The sequence below is a fragment of the Thalassophryne amazonica genome, chromosome 7 (assembly GCF_902500255.1).
Source record: "Thalassophryne amazonica chromosome 7, fThaAma1.1, whole genome shotgun sequence".
Classification (NCBI taxonomy): Eukaryota; Metazoa; Chordata; class Actinopteri; order Batrachoidiformes; family Batrachoididae; genus Thalassophryne; species Thalassophryne amazonica.
Window position 1 is genome coordinate 17,524,381 of NC_047109.1, and position 15,265 is coordinate 17,539,645.

Consider the following 15,265-nt stretch of genomic DNA (forward strand, 5'->3'; position numbering starts at 1 on the left):
GTGATTTTCCATCATAACAATGACACCATCCTTTAATAGTCTCCTCAACGACCTGCTGTGGTTTCCGTGGCAATGCCATGTTTGCAATAAAAACCTTGTTTGTATTTTGTCCTTCAGCTTATTTTGTCAGATTTTGTGCAGTTAAAGTTGATAGTTATATTTTTTTCTTGCAGCATATATTTTTTTTAAACTGTGATTTAAAAATACTCAGAAAATGTTGTTTGTTTTGAGGGACTGCAGATGAATGGATTATTTGATCAAATTGAATTTCAAAGTGGAGCTTGTTTTTTCTTCTTAATGTAAACCTGTGGGTCTTTTTTATTTTTTTACGGTGTCTGTGATATAACCCGTCGTAAAGAAAACAGGAAGTGAGCGGTGCAGGGCATCTTATCAGTCACTGTGACATCACTTCAGGTGTGACCTTGTGGTCTGGGATTGGGTAAATGGAAGGGGAACGCCTTGTTCCTGTTATTCGCATGTTTTACTGTTGAGGAAAGACGGACAGTTCAGTACACAGAGAAACACTTTGACCGCGGTTGGGCTCGGGCTGATAGTGTGACCACTGATGGTTTGAGTCCCTTCACTGTTCTGGGGGAACAGAACGCTCAGAATGTTTACTGAAACTGAGCTGGACCATAAATGTTTATGATCCAGTCCAATAAAACTGAAATTGCTGCTACTCCATGTGTGGCAGGAAAAAACAAAACAAAACTATATTTTATAAAATCCATATGCTGGTGTTTAATTTTATTTACTTTATCAGGTGTCTGTTTAAATTGTGTGTTGCCTTATAAATGGACTGCATTTATAAAGCGCTTTTCCATCTGCATCAGATGCTCAAAGCGCTTTACATAATGCCTCACATTCACCCCGATGTGAGGGTGCTGCCATACTAGAGTTGGGCGATACCGGAAATTTTGGTATTCATCCGATACCAAGTAAATACAGGCCCAGTATCGCCAATATCGATACCGATATGATACTTTTTCATATTTAAGATTCATAGATGCAAAGGATCCAAAAGACCTAGGATAGAATTTCACCAAACATTGTATGTGACAATAAAATACTTTATTATCACAATCAACATTTTTGTTTAAAAAAATATCACTCAACACAACTTAAAACAAAATCTCCTCAGGTAGAGGGCTGACAATCCACAATACAAGGGTGCGCTGCTCCGTGTTGTGTGACACAGCGTAGCGCTGCTCTTACAGACAGAGTAGACTTTGATGAATCTGCGTGCACAGCAGTAAGTGCGTGCGGGAGAGAAAAAAGCTTGAGTAGCGATCTTTTTACATGAGGATCGTTTAATATCAATACCAGCGTTGGTATCGATATTAGGATTGATCCGCCCACCTCTATGCCATACAAGGTACTCACTACACACCGGGAGCAACTAGGACCTTGCCCAAGGCCTTTAGTGATTTTTCCAGTAAGGCTGGGATTTGATCTGAGGATCCTCTGGTCTCAAGCCACTACTGGACCATCACCTCCCCTTGTTGTCTTGGTGGCTTCCCTCACTTATCTGAGTTTTTAAGGCAAGCTTGCACTCGGCGGATTTGCCATATGCTGTCATACGCTTTATATGGCAAGTTGTGTAAAATGTAAATAAAAACAATACAATGATTTGCAAATCCTCTTCAACCTATATTAAATTGAATACACCACAAAGACAATATAATGTTCAAACTGATAAACTTTATTGTTTTGTGCAAATATTTGCTCATTTTGAAATGATTTTGAAAATTATGAACCCCGCCTCACCCTGTGATGACTGGGATAGGCTCCAGCCCACCGTGACCCAGTCTTGCATAAGCGGTTGAAGTGTGTGTGTGTGTGTGTGTGTAAAAGTAAGACCCTTAAAACCAACTTATTTCTTGGTTTTATTTACTTTTTGTTTTGGTTGTGAGGAGTGCTTTGTCTGGACATGCCCTTTTTCCTGAAAAGGGGGTGGAACGGTAAACCAGATTGCTAATGCGTCGCTGTGATTGGCCGAGACCAGGACTAGATTGAAGACGTCACCTCGATCAGCTGTTGGACGAGCAGAACAACAACAAAAGAGCAGCAGTCCGGACTGACGACGAAACGCCAACCTGCAGACCCCCCAAACACACACTTTTATCTTATTTCTTCCGAGAAGAAGCGACGCATTTTTTCCTGTTTTTCTAAAACAACGTAATCTACCTCGTTTTCGCGGACTTTAAGGACGGTTTCGGCTCGTGTTTGTCGCAGGTGAGAATCTCTTCCTTTGTTTCTTACAGCGGTTTTTGTGACGGTGAATCTTTGTCCTCATCGACGAAAACGATGCGGAAAAACACGCAAAAAGCAGAACAAGTGCAAGGATGCAGTGGACATATTTGTGGTTATGAAAAGTTAAGGAGACATTTTGTTCCTGTTCGGGTTGTTGTGCGGAGTTAGCGTAGTCTTGCTAGGCCGTTAGCCGCTTTACATATAAACACAAATATACGTACAAACACACACACACGTGTGTGTGTAAGGCAAGTTGTTTGCAAATTTGGCAAGCTGGTGTTATGTAATATTTTTAGTACATTACATCACACATCGTTTTGTCATTCTTTTGTGACGTCATATGGCTTTTCCTTTGTTGAGTTGCGATCAGCTGCTCCACTGTGCCGTTGTGCTGTTTGCCTTCATTCTGATTTTTGTCACTGATATTTTTATTTATTTGTAAGTTCTGTTGGTGGGTTTTGATTCCTGGACAGAGATGTTTAAATGTCTGCGTGCTGCAGTGGGCTGATGGGGATTTGAACCCACTGCACTCTGGACTCAGCTCATCTCTTGCACTCCATGACTCATGAAGTCAGTCAGTCTGTCTCAGTGTGTAAACAAAACTTTATGGATATTATAAGGGGGCGCTGTAGGACCAGAAATCTTTTTTCTGCCTGTGTTGGATGGAGTCAACACTGGGCCTGTGCAGAATATCTTCATGCAGGCAGAAAACTTTGATCATAACTGTTTTTTATTTGTAGAGTTGTTAGATTTGTGTGGGTTTTTTTTTAACAGTTGGCTGTCTCGATGTATCAAAATTGAGTTTCTTACAGTTTTGTGTTTCCTGTTATGAAAATAAAGGCATGCCATGATCTTATCTCAGCATTGACCCAGTGACCCATTAAACCGAAGCAGTGGCCAAACAAAAGCTGCTCTGTGTTTATTGCTGACATTTAATATTTGGCACTGAACAGGCTCAGCAGGTTGCACAGGAACAGGTGTGGCTCACAATTGTCCTCTTCAAATCTTTTTCCTCTCTTCTGCCTCAGCTGCTCACACAAACACCTTTTCTTGCTTTCTGTGAATTCTTTGCTGTTTGTGGAAGAAGATAATGAAAAATCACTGAAATCAAAGATTAAATTAAGCTGTGTTTCCTTTTTTCTCTTGTTTTGTTCACAGCACAGAATGTGACCTCAAGGATGGAAGTAACACAGATTGTGAAAATGCATGCAAATTTAATTTTCTGTCCCGTTTCCACTTCTGGTCTGCTGCCTATTGGTCGTGCTCTGTGAAACCACTGCTCCTCCGCGTTCCTAAAGAAACAGCACAGCAGACAGCAGCTACTTCCCCCAAATGTGTCCAAAGATCACATTTAGAGGCTGAAAATCTGTCTGACCAAGAAAGGAAAGTGGTTAGACTAGAATCCAAAGAATTGTTGGAAGGGATTAAAAAAAAAAAAAGAGGCTTCAACTGCCCTTCTGCTCAGTCTGAGTGTGGATGTGACGGTTACTAGGCAACTCAGGTTTTGAGTTTTAATTCATTGAACTACAGTGGTGTGAAACACTTCACGGCATCATCCAAATCTCCCAAACGTGGTACATACACATGGTCCTTTAATGTTAAAGTAGCATTTTTTGATCAAGTTTTTGCTATGTTGTTGTTGTTTTTACTGTATTACATAAAACTTGCTGAAACTATTTCAGGTTGTGTATCAGTGCTTTTTGAACATATTTTAACAATACCAGAATAATACTGATAATAGTGCTAATTTTGGTCACTATAATAATGTAAAATTTTCATATAGTTATATCTCTACCAAGGAGCGAAGCTTTGTTTAAATCCTGTAAGTGGTACTAGTGTGACATCTAGTGGCAGGGGAAAAATCATTCACACCACTTTTATATGTTGAATGTTAACATTTAACTGACATTTTTTTCCATTTGCAGCCAGTAAGTTTTGGCAATTCTGTCCTATTGGGGAAAAAAAAATCCCTTCTATTTTTTTTTTTTTTTTCAATAAACTTTAATTTTCACCTTTTAAGGAGATTTTTCTGAAATATCAGTTTTATGGCAGAGGTGGCGGCCAAGTGGTTAATGTAATTTGTTTCAGTGTGGAAGGTTCCTGGTTCAAACCCCACCCCTGCCACATTTCTCCATGTAATGTGGAGCTGCGTCAGGAAGGGCATCCAGTGTAAAACCTGTGCCAAATCAGCATGCGGATCCACTTTGGACCTACTGTGGTGCCCCCAAGTGGGAAAACAAGGGAGCAGCTGAAGGACCTGACAAATAAATATCAATTTTATGTTGAGAAAGATTGAGACAAAGCAATATATTCAGAATAATATGTTAATATTCTGAATATATTATTAATATATTCAGAATTCATCACCTCAATTTTTACAGTTAATTTTTGTTACTTCTAGCCCTGATATCATGATTATTGCAGGATTTAGTTGACTGAACCTTTTCTTCTCTTGTCTCCTCTCAGGGCTGGTATTTGTACAGTTGCGCTCGTCAAAGTGGTCCAGACGTTGACTGATGTCCAGCCTGCGCCTGCTAGTCCTCAGATGATCCACAGCCGCACCGTTTTTATGCACTTTAGTTCCTCCTGCTGTGACCCTCACAGCTGATGACCACAGCACCCGCTGCAGCACGCCGTCGTCCCCACCTGCGCAACTCTCCAGCCCTGTTCTCAGTCTCGGCACAGTGCTGCCCCCGCAGGACATCCTGGGATGTTCCAGAGGTTTGCTAGTGCTCTGTTCGGGGGCGATGTGGGCGAGCTGAGTTCTTGCAGCCGACCAGGAGGTGGCAGCAAACATGTGGAGGACGAGGACGAGGACTGGATTCTGGTAAACTACTTGGGTAGGTGTCATCCAGAGAAACTAACCCACTGATAGTCAGCAGAGAGAGGAACACGTGCCATCTGTGATGATGTGATTAGTTGCTATGCGCCATCTTCTTTTTTTTTTTCTTTTTTTTTTTCCTTTTTCTCCACTTAAGCTGTTGCCATGGTGACAAACACAGGGCAACGTATCTGCATTAGCGACACCAAAACGCAATAAGATGCAGCTTTTCTTGGTGCAGCCTAGTGGTTTCTCCATGAGTTCAGCTTTCAGTTCTTCTCTTAGTTCCTGGTTCTGTCGGCACAATGGCTATGAATTATTCATTATTTCAGGCTGGTGCTGGAGGTTTGAGGTTGAACATATTTTCTGACCACAGAGAAGCAGAAAGCAGATTGTTTGAACAGCATAGAAAAGTCCGGAAAACTTAACTTTTTCAGGCTGTCTTTTTTTTTTTTTTGACACTCAGAATTCACCAAGTAGGGAGTGACAGACATGCACAGTGTGTGCATGTGGCTGAGCGTGCATGCTGGCCTGTCCCAACCTGACCTGCTCCGCTTCCGTTGGTGTGTGATTATTTCATTGGGGGGGTGGCAGTGAGGCAGGTGCTCTGTGGAGTTGATGTTCGGGTCCAAATGTAAGCGGATCAAACAGAAGCAGGCGGAGAAGTAAAAATAGCTCCTGAGGGAGCTTCTCCTCTGGGCCTGCAGAGAGTCACACAGCTCCCCAAACTCTCACAGATTAAACTATTCACACGTTTAGATGGTTTAAAGTCAACACTTGGTCTAATCTGTGTCTTTTGGGGGCCCGGCTGGACTCGGCCCCTCCTGCTGTGAAGCAGCTGTGCTGACCCCTTCAGGTCATGTCAGGTTTGGGAGCATGTGTTGGTTCAAGCAGACCTGCAGGTGTTCTGTGGGTGTTAGCCAGTTCTGGTCCTGGTCCTGGTCCTGACGTTGGTGTCCTCAGCAGTCAGGTGCCCGTGTGTCGGATGGTGCCGGCGAGTGCAGCTGGCTGCTGTTGTGGGTAAACAAAGCCTCTTGGGAACTAGCGGCACTCGGTGGCATTCAGGGGGCAGGGCGTGTACTGTAAACCCGAGCATGGACTGCTTCAGGTTACTGAACCTGGTTTTCCTCATCAGTTCATGTCAGTTCGCGTCTGTCGACTGCGACAGCTGTCTGTTTATTTTTAAAAATAAAACACTGCAGGCTTTAAGCGGTAACCTGAAATTATTATTAACCTTGCTGCGCTCCCTATCGGCCGGCCCACCTGTCTGTGTCTGCTGAACCTAAATACTCACCAGGACTCGGTCCTCGACCAAGACCAGACAGATCTGAAACTGGACCTGGTTCTTCTTAAACTCTAAAATATAAAGAGACCAAAATCAGAGTCCGTCTCATCGTCTGCGGGACACGAGTCTCACGAAGGGTTGAGAGAGCAGAAAAAAGTCTCTGATAGTCCCTATGTGGATCCAGAGCCACTGAGCTTTTAAAACATTCCACTTTTTTGTCTGTTTGTTTGTTTTTAAATAAAATGAGTCTGGCTGTGAGTTTGAGCTGCTTTAGAACTTTTTCTCTGCTTGCTTTGTTTCCTGTCAGATGAGTTTTTGATGTTTCTGCTCTGATCGCTGCTTCATCAACCCTTTGATTTTGATTCTGATTCAGGACATGTTGTAAACAACTTTTTTTGCACCAGACACACAACTAAACATACAACATGCCCCCTTAACACATCAACATGTCTTATGTACAAAAACATTTATTTATTGTTTTATTAAACATGGTTATTTCACGCAGAGTGTCTGTGTGTGGGGACACACACACACACACTGTCTGCAGCAGCAGCTCCCTGTTTACGTCCTTCATCACTGACGCTTGCATGTCGCCACCTGCTGGCAACTTGGGGATTTACTGCATAAATTCAGCGGCTGTTGGAGATTTTGTTTGTTTTGTGTGTCACACACGTGAGCGGAGGATTGGTTTTACTGCCAGTTTTCATTAAATCTGTCTGTGGATGGAGATGTGAACATTTGAAAATCAAGTGTAATCTTGTTCATTTAAATCATTCGTACAGAAATGTGAGCAGTTTGACACTAAATCTGTGTTGGACAGGTTGCCAGACTTTCAGGCTTCAGTGGCTGTGATTGAAGACTGCAGCATGAACTACAAACAGTGTTGCACAAGAAAACAAGCAGGTGCATTTGTGAGGCCCAAAAGAAGCATTTTGGCTCTTCAGAAAAAGCCCAAAATTGTTTTTCAGCTCCTCTGTGTCATGACCTCCAACAGCGTGCCGACAGTTTTGTGTCAAACTAAAGCTTTTTACAGAATCAGCCAAATGAATGTCAATTTTAAAAAATATGAAGTGACGCATACATTCCTAAATTCAAGAATTTAAGAACGCAGAGGCCCACTTTGAAATCTAAAATGATGTCGTTTTTTGCATTTATAAGTGTATATAATTTATTTAATGCAATAAATTATGGAATTTTAAGCTTCATTAAACCACTGGAAAATGAAAGATATTTTTCGTAATTTTTTTTGTATCGACCCCCTCATGGCCCGCGCCTTGGGTACCACTAGTTTGATGCGTTACATGAAAGCTGGGGCTCTTTAGTTAAACTTTGATTGTGTTTCTGCAGCTGAAACCTGCTCCAGTCAGCACGGCGATGACCTCTCTGAATCCACAGTTGTGCCTGACGAAGAGGACGAAGACCTGGTGATGATCCCGTCCCCAATCGCCAGTCCGCCAGTCCGCTATGCCTCCTCCGTCTCCCTCAACTCCACGGCTGACACGGACCTGGACGGTGGGCCTGAGGAAGATGAATACGGGGAGGAGGAGGAGGGTGGCTTCCTGCGTTTGAATGCCTCCTCTCTGGAGGAGAGCTGGTTTGTTACGCCGCCACCATGCTTCATGGGCCGCGGCAGCCAGCCTGTCCTCCTGGAAACCAGCCCTCTGGAGAACCTGCTGATCGAGCACCCCAGTATGTCAGTCTACGCCCACCATAGCCCACCACGGCTGCCCCTGGACCCCCTGCCGCGCTCCCTTGATGTGGAGCGTGGCTTGTTTCCTGCCAGTGGACCCGTTGTCTCGGCAGCCTCAGCGGCGAAGGAGAGGGGCAGATGCTCCCTGGAGACTCCTCATCACAGGTAAATCAAAATGAGAAACTCCTCAAACCAACTCAGTCTAGAAACTCTGCGTCACTGTTAATGTCAGCGCTCTGGATTTGGGCAGCACATTAGCATCACTGTCCTTGGTTCAAAGCCCACATGTGTCCATTCTTCTTGTAGATCTGGAGTTGCACCAGGAAGGGCACCCAGTGTAAAGTTTGTGCCAAATCAAGGTGCAGATTCATCCTGTATTCCTGCAGCCCCCCCCCCCCCCCCCCCCCCCCCAAGCAGGATCCACCCAATATTGTATTGTTTTTTTTATTGACAGATATGAATGTCTAATTGGGGGAGTGCATGTTTCCCCTATAAAACAATGAGATGCATATCTCCATACATGTACTACCCTACCATTCAGGAACTATATTTTTACCAGGGGAGCTGCGGCTAGTGATGGGATGACGATTCCTCAAGGAGTGTACTGACACACTACACAAACTGTATTGACACTGTGTTGGTCACTCAAAAGTGACTCCTGCAGTAGTTATAAAATCCATCCATCCATTTTCTTCCACTTTGTCTGAGGTCAGGTCGCGGGGGCAGCAGCTCAAGCAAAGCCGCCCAGACCTCCCAATCCACACACACCTCCCCCAGCTCCTCCGGGGGTACCCCGAGGCATTCCCAAGCTAGCTGCAAGACATAGTCCCTCCAGCGTGTCCTGGGTCTTCCTCAGGGCCTCCTCCCGATGGGACATGCCCGGAACACCTCTCCAGCAAGGCGTCCAGGGGGCATCCGAAAAAGATGCCCGAGCCAGGAGCCAGTTATAAAATCATTGCAGGTAAATAAAATGAAAATAAGACAGAAAAGCTAACATGCCGCAAACCCAACATCAGCCTGACCAGAAGGCTAAAACTCGCGTTTTGGCCTGTGTGGCCAGAGTCCTTTAGCTGTCGGGGAGTGAGTTTTACGGACTACCACATGCACAGTAACTCCTGCTGGCCTCGATCACACTAGCATAGCATGAATAGCATAGCATAAATTTCACATTCTGAATGGGTATGACTGTATTAATAAATTGTGAAACCAACATAAAATTCAAAGCGGTACATTTATTTATTATACCGCCTCCCGTTGCCAGACATGTTGGCTGTTCTGCTAAGAGTCAGGCACTGATATGTAATTTTTAACAAGAGTCTGAGAATGATGAAGTAGCAGGAAAACAAGATTAAATCAAATGACTTATAACAGGGGTTTTCAAAGTGTGGGAGAGTGAGCCCCCCTCAGAGAACAAATGAATAGCTGCCCCCCCACGGCACACATACACACAATATCAATATCTTCGTGTGCTTCTTTTTATTTTTTTTTACAAATCTTACGCATTTTTCAAGTATTTGTGCATTTTTAAGGAACTGTCTATGCATTTACACATTTGACAGCCTATGTAAACGTTTTAAAGAACTTTCTATTCTATTTTTATCTTTTGTCATATTTTAAACATTTTCTTTTAACATTTAAACATCTCTGTGTTTTAAACATCTTTGGCATAACTAACACATTTTGACATGAATAATAAGGGATGGGTATTGATAAGATTTTATCAATACCGATGGCATTATCGATTCCAGTTATCGAGCCGATTCCTTATCAATTTCATTATTGATACCTCCTGTGAATTTTCTGTGTGTACTACAAGTAGACTTTACATGTTTTCTATGTCAATAACATTTTACTGAGTCTTAAAGTGAATAAATATGAAATTGGTCACTGGATCCTTGATCTCTGGACATAAATAGAAATAAACAAAATCTATAGTTTTTCCCAAAAGCATTTCCTTTCAGACATTAAACCCTCTGGGTCCGATGCCATTGTATATAGGGGCTGGAAACAAGCTTTACTAAATTATAAATAACTTTTTAATGATATGAGATAGAACCTTATTTTTTTTGCTGAAAATTTAACTCCGCGGACTTTTGATCCACCGTCGGCCATCTTTGTACTCCTCATAGAAGCTGTGTGATGACGTGCGCAATGTGAGTGTCCAATCGGAATTGGTTCACCGTAACATGGTTTTCCAAAATCCAATCGTAGGGCAGATTTACCTCACATGATAAACCAAAGATTGTTTTCAGGAGTGATATCTTACTTGTTTGCCCATTTGAGTAGCCCCTACCTCCTCCAATGTGCCCTGCGCCATTACACACAGCAAAAATGAAAGCAGACGGAGAGCCTCGCATGACAATCTCACGTGGTCAAATAAAGAGTGTGTAACTATCAGGATTGCTCCTCTAGTTTGCATTTGAATGTTACTGGATTACTCTGTGGCTCTCTCACTCTGGCATAAAGCACTGTTTACCATATCTATGAGGTGAGGGAGAGGGGCCACTCCTCAGACTGGAGCATAAACGCATAGATCATTTTGTATATATTGTTCAAAATGTGCATTTGTTTGTTTGAACTTTTTTGTTGTACAGTCTTTCACACAAGACCTCAAATTACCTTTATAATGTGTCAAAACAGTTGTTTATTATAGCTTGCTGTGTGTTTTGAATAAATGTATGTGAAAAATTATTTTTCACTTTACTTTTTTCTTTGTGATTGTAAACTTATAAAACACAACAAAAGCATATATATTATGAAAGAACAGGTTATCCTGAAAAAAGAGACATAAAACTTGATTGTGGGATGCAGGGAGAGCTGTTAACAGCAATAATAAAACATTTATGCCAGGCGAGTGAACTGTCCAAAAAATGCCCTTGGACCCCAGAGAGTTAATGGCATGAATGTCGCTCCATGCATCTGAGCTGAGCTCTTACAGCTGGCTGTGCTGCAAGTCAATATCAGTGTAATTCATAAAGAACGCAGGATGTCTCATTTTGGGAGGAAAAAAACATTTTAGTCTGTCTGTGTTACAACGTTTGGAAACTGGTGTCATTTGATTTAAAGCGGCGGTTCACTTTGAAGTTATTAATTCCGACCAGATTCTGTCTCTGCAGAGAGTGACGCAGTGTTTGGAGCTGTATGAACGGAACGGAGGATGATTCTCGTTTCTTGTCTGCAACAAGACAAGAGTCTGAGTTAGTGAGTTAGTTGCCATATTTTAATGGCTTTGAGAGGGGTTAAGAAGCGGACTTGTTGCTTCTGAAAAGCAGCAAAGCAACGAACCAACAAAGCAGTGGATTGGATCACTGCTTCGTTGTTTCAAGATTCAAAGTGGAGTCATTACAGAAATGGTTGATTACAGACCCACTGCAGGGTCTGTAATCAATGTAAAGAAATGATCATTTTCCCGATGACCCTGCCTACTGCTACAAAACAGGCTTCTTTTACTTTCAACATGTATCGACTCAGACAGTGGGCAGGAGACATGAATCGCAAAGCACTTTTCACTTATGGTTTCATTTAAAAACAACTAATTCCGGACAGTTTATCAACATTAACGGCAACTCTGTCATTTTTACAAAGTGAAAATATGATATTGCACATATCTTTTAAAGTAATGTGCTAATTCTGAAGGTTTGAGCGTGAACAGACACACATGCCAAAAGGCATTATGGGAAATTCAAATGATCTCCTCTCATCACTTTCTCCTTCCCCTCGTCAAAATGCATAGAACACTGCTGGATGGGAGTATGAATAGACCAACATATTTGTGAATCTCAAACGCAGTTTTACACTCAGAATGTCTTAAAATAAGTGGATCACCGATCATACGCATTGTAAAAACCAACAAATAACTAACTTTACAGAGGGTGTCAGTAAATGACTTTTCTTTTTTTCTTCTTCTTTGCAATAGCAGCTGGTCTGCCTCCTTCTGCTGGGGAAGGACTGAGCTTCTCACAGCAGTCTGATTATTGCAAAACATGTGACAGGAACTAACCTGTAAGATTTTAGGTTTTACAGATGTTTTTGACTAAGTTTTACTCACTGCCAGCAAAAAAAATTTTAGTGCACTGAAAGTTAGTGGAACTAAATTTAGCAGATGCTGAGTGACACGCTGATGGTTTTCAAAGTGAGCTGAAAGAAAAGCTAATCCACTAACAAAACAGTTAGCTTTGCTAATTAGCAGTTAGTGGATTAGCGGAACTGTGCCCACCACTGGCTAATGCTGAACTATGACATCATCAGAACATGTTTTTCTCAGTTTCTCTGTCGTTCTCTGCAGGTTGGAGGCTTCAGTGGTGCAGCATCAGTCCGCCATCCACACGGGTTTCTACTCCGCGGCACTGTCCATGAACACCAGCCTCCTACAGCAGCGGTTGGGCCACGGCGCTCAGCACGTCCAGCCACTGTCTCGTAACACGCTGCGACGCCTCAACCTGCTGCGCCTCCCGAAACCTGGTGCTGTTCACCTGCACCAGCCCAGCCAGAGACACGTGAACTTCTGAGGCCAAGGAGTCCTGGCAGAGTCGCCATCAGCATGCAGAAACTAAGACTCGCCACGCACACTAGCATCACAAAGAAGTGCACGTTGACGCCACACCTCTGATGGGATAAATAGGGAAAGTAGCAGCAGATTTTTTTTTTTTTTATCATCTGTTTGATCTGTTCTTTTTTCTGATGCTGAGAAGGAATGTGACAAAAACATCATGTCTCCACAGTTGTCTGTCTCTCCATCAGTCTAGTTTGTGTCCAGTCAACACGAGGTGAGAAGCCACACCTCCTTCTGTGTCTGTGGACAACACAATCTGTAGACTCAATGCTGTAGGTCACTTTACTCAGTGGTGGGATTTCCGTGGCCACCGCAGGACGACCGAGTCGTATGATGTCACACAGCAACAGTTTCCTGCTGCGCTCAGGGCAGCGGGTGACGTGCCAAGAAATGACTCACGCCCGTTTAATCTGTTACCTCAGTGTTTTTATCTGGATAGAACAAGGATTTGATTCTGGACCAGATTGGGTGGTTTAGTTTTTCTGGATGGTCATGTGAGCCAAAAACACAGACATGCACTCACTCATCTTTAACCACTTACTCCAATGAAGGGTCGCGGGGGACTGGAGCCCAGCAGTCAGAGGGCGTGAGGCGAGGTTCACCCTGGACAGGACGCCAGTCTGTCGCAGGGCCACATACAGACAAACAAACACATTCACACCTAAGGGCAATTTAAAGTTTCTAATCCACCTAACCTGTGTGCCTTTGGATGTGGGAGGAAGCTGGAGCACCCGGAGGGAACCCACACAAACACGTGGAGAACATGCAAACTCCACACAGAAAGGCCACAGGTGGGAATCGAACCCATGACCTTCATGCAGTGAGGCAACAGTGCTAACCGCACCCACAGTTAAAGAAAAAAAAAACATTCCACATGTCTCGTACCGTGCTTAACCTCGTTAGTCTGTGACATTCAGGGTGTTGTAGGAAACGCAAGTTGTTTTTGCCACTGTAGCACCGCGGCTTGTTGGTCATTATGTCACTCTGGTCCAGAGACAACCTGACCACTTTAAGACAGGTAGAGACGACAGCATCGCTGCTGGGTAATAATCTGCCTTCATCCAGCGACACCAGCAGATGCAACCCTCACACATCCAACATTTAGGCCTTTTTCAGACTGCCAGTAAAAATCTGATTTCTGTGCGTGTACAGTTTGAAACTGATTCCGTGTTGCAAATCTGAACAGTCATAAGTTGCATTTTTTTTTTCGTTCTTTCAAAATTCAATTTAAACCTCAATCGTAGGTATTTTTGAAATGAAACTCAAGTCACATTTGTGCAAATTACTCTTTTTGGTCTGAACTCTCAGATGTGTATTGTTACATCTGTTGCACTTCATGCCTGAAATGGATTGCATGCCATGTTGAAGATGCTTGTCACGTGCACGGGTCCCATGCGTTTCTGTATTTACACCTAGCTGCTGAATTTTTCCACTTTGTAGCGTTGTTTGTCCAGCTCGTTTAGTTTATCCAGTCATCACCTGACAGTATGCTTCGTGTTAAAGGTCTTATAACATACAACCTTTGATTATTTTCATAATCCATATCCTGTGAGTCTCAGAGCTCTGTGTGGATTTAGCCACAGCGTTCAGAGACCGGACAGCAGTCGTGACTTTCATCACTGTAGCAACCAATCTGGCAGGCGATGATTACAAAGTGGACACACAGATCAGATCTCCTCACTTGCTATATATATATATATATATATATATATATATATATACTGTCCACATATATATATGTGGACAGTCAAATATGCAATAAATCCAGTTTGATCTCACAGTCTGACCAAAGCTTTAGTTTATGACAAGATAAATGGAAACTTGTGGCATGGTAATGCTAAATTTTTAATCCCTTCAGAGTGGAGGTGGCATTACATTGGCAGTACACCAGTGTCACAGTCGTCACCGGTGTAATATAGCTGAGCAATACAGTCAAGACTGAGAAATCAGGCTAATGAAACTCTGCCAGGCCAGAATTTTTTTTAAAGACTGAAATGAAAAATAACCAACAGTATTCCAAATAATAAAGCCATGAATCCCGTTCTGCTCAGCTCATAACACCAGTTAAATACTTTTCTTATAACTTACAACTTGCCATTAAGTCATTTTCACAAGAAGACATAACAGTCATGGAAATATATAAAGTGTGGTTGTGTTGCGTGAATCGGATTTGTGGCCTTAACCATTAATTAAACATAGCCAAGTTTGTTAAATAAAAAATAAATCTTTGATTCATCACGTTTTTCATCCAGATTTTAACTTTGGAGGCGCAGATTTTGAAATTAAGGTAGTGCAGATTAAATTCTTGCCCAAATAAGATAATAAATAATTTGTGCAAAAGCAGTAATAGCTCATCACTGTCGAACAAGTGAAAAATACCGTGAAGGTAATGTGAGGTTTTATCGCCCAACCTGACTTCAGAATGATGATGTTATGATCACAAACAGCTGGTTTACCAACACGACCCTCCTCTTTAATCTGGTCATACTTGCCGAGTGTCTCCATATCCAAACCTCAGTTGTTACGGAGGCCTGCATCTGAAGTGTCGAACACGATGTGCCCTGCATACCTGAGGCGGCTCCTCTGAGATCCTTCAACAGGTCCGTTCAGATACACACTTAAAACTGTTGCATTTTCATCATTGCTCTGTTGCTAAAAACGACG

General features: G+C 42.7%; 1 protein-coding gene across 2 annotated transcripts; it reads left to right on the forward strand.

Annotated features, from left to right (window-relative positions):
- Positions 1-2,044: 2,044 nt before the first annotated feature.
- tp53inp1 (tumor protein p53 inducible nuclear protein 1) lies at positions 2,045-13,313 on the forward strand. 2 transcript variants are annotated; one of them, XM_034173915.1, is made up of 4 exons: positions 2,045-2,235; positions 4,720-5,093; positions 7,707-8,214; positions 12,335-13,313. In XM_034173915.1, exons 2-4 carry the CDS (start codon positions 4,964-4,966, stop codon positions 12,555-12,557), a joined length of 861 nt encoding a protein of 286 aa, XP_034029806.1. In that variant the 5' UTR covers positions 2,045-2,235; positions 4,720-4,963; the 3' UTR covers positions 12,558-13,313. The 2 variants fall into 2 exon arrangements, with proteins under 2 accessions (XP_034029806.1, XP_034029808.1); XM_034173917.1 differs by lacking the exon at positions 2,045-2,235 and adding an exon at positions 3,192-3,230.
- Positions 13,314-15,265: the final 1,952 nt, after the last annotated feature.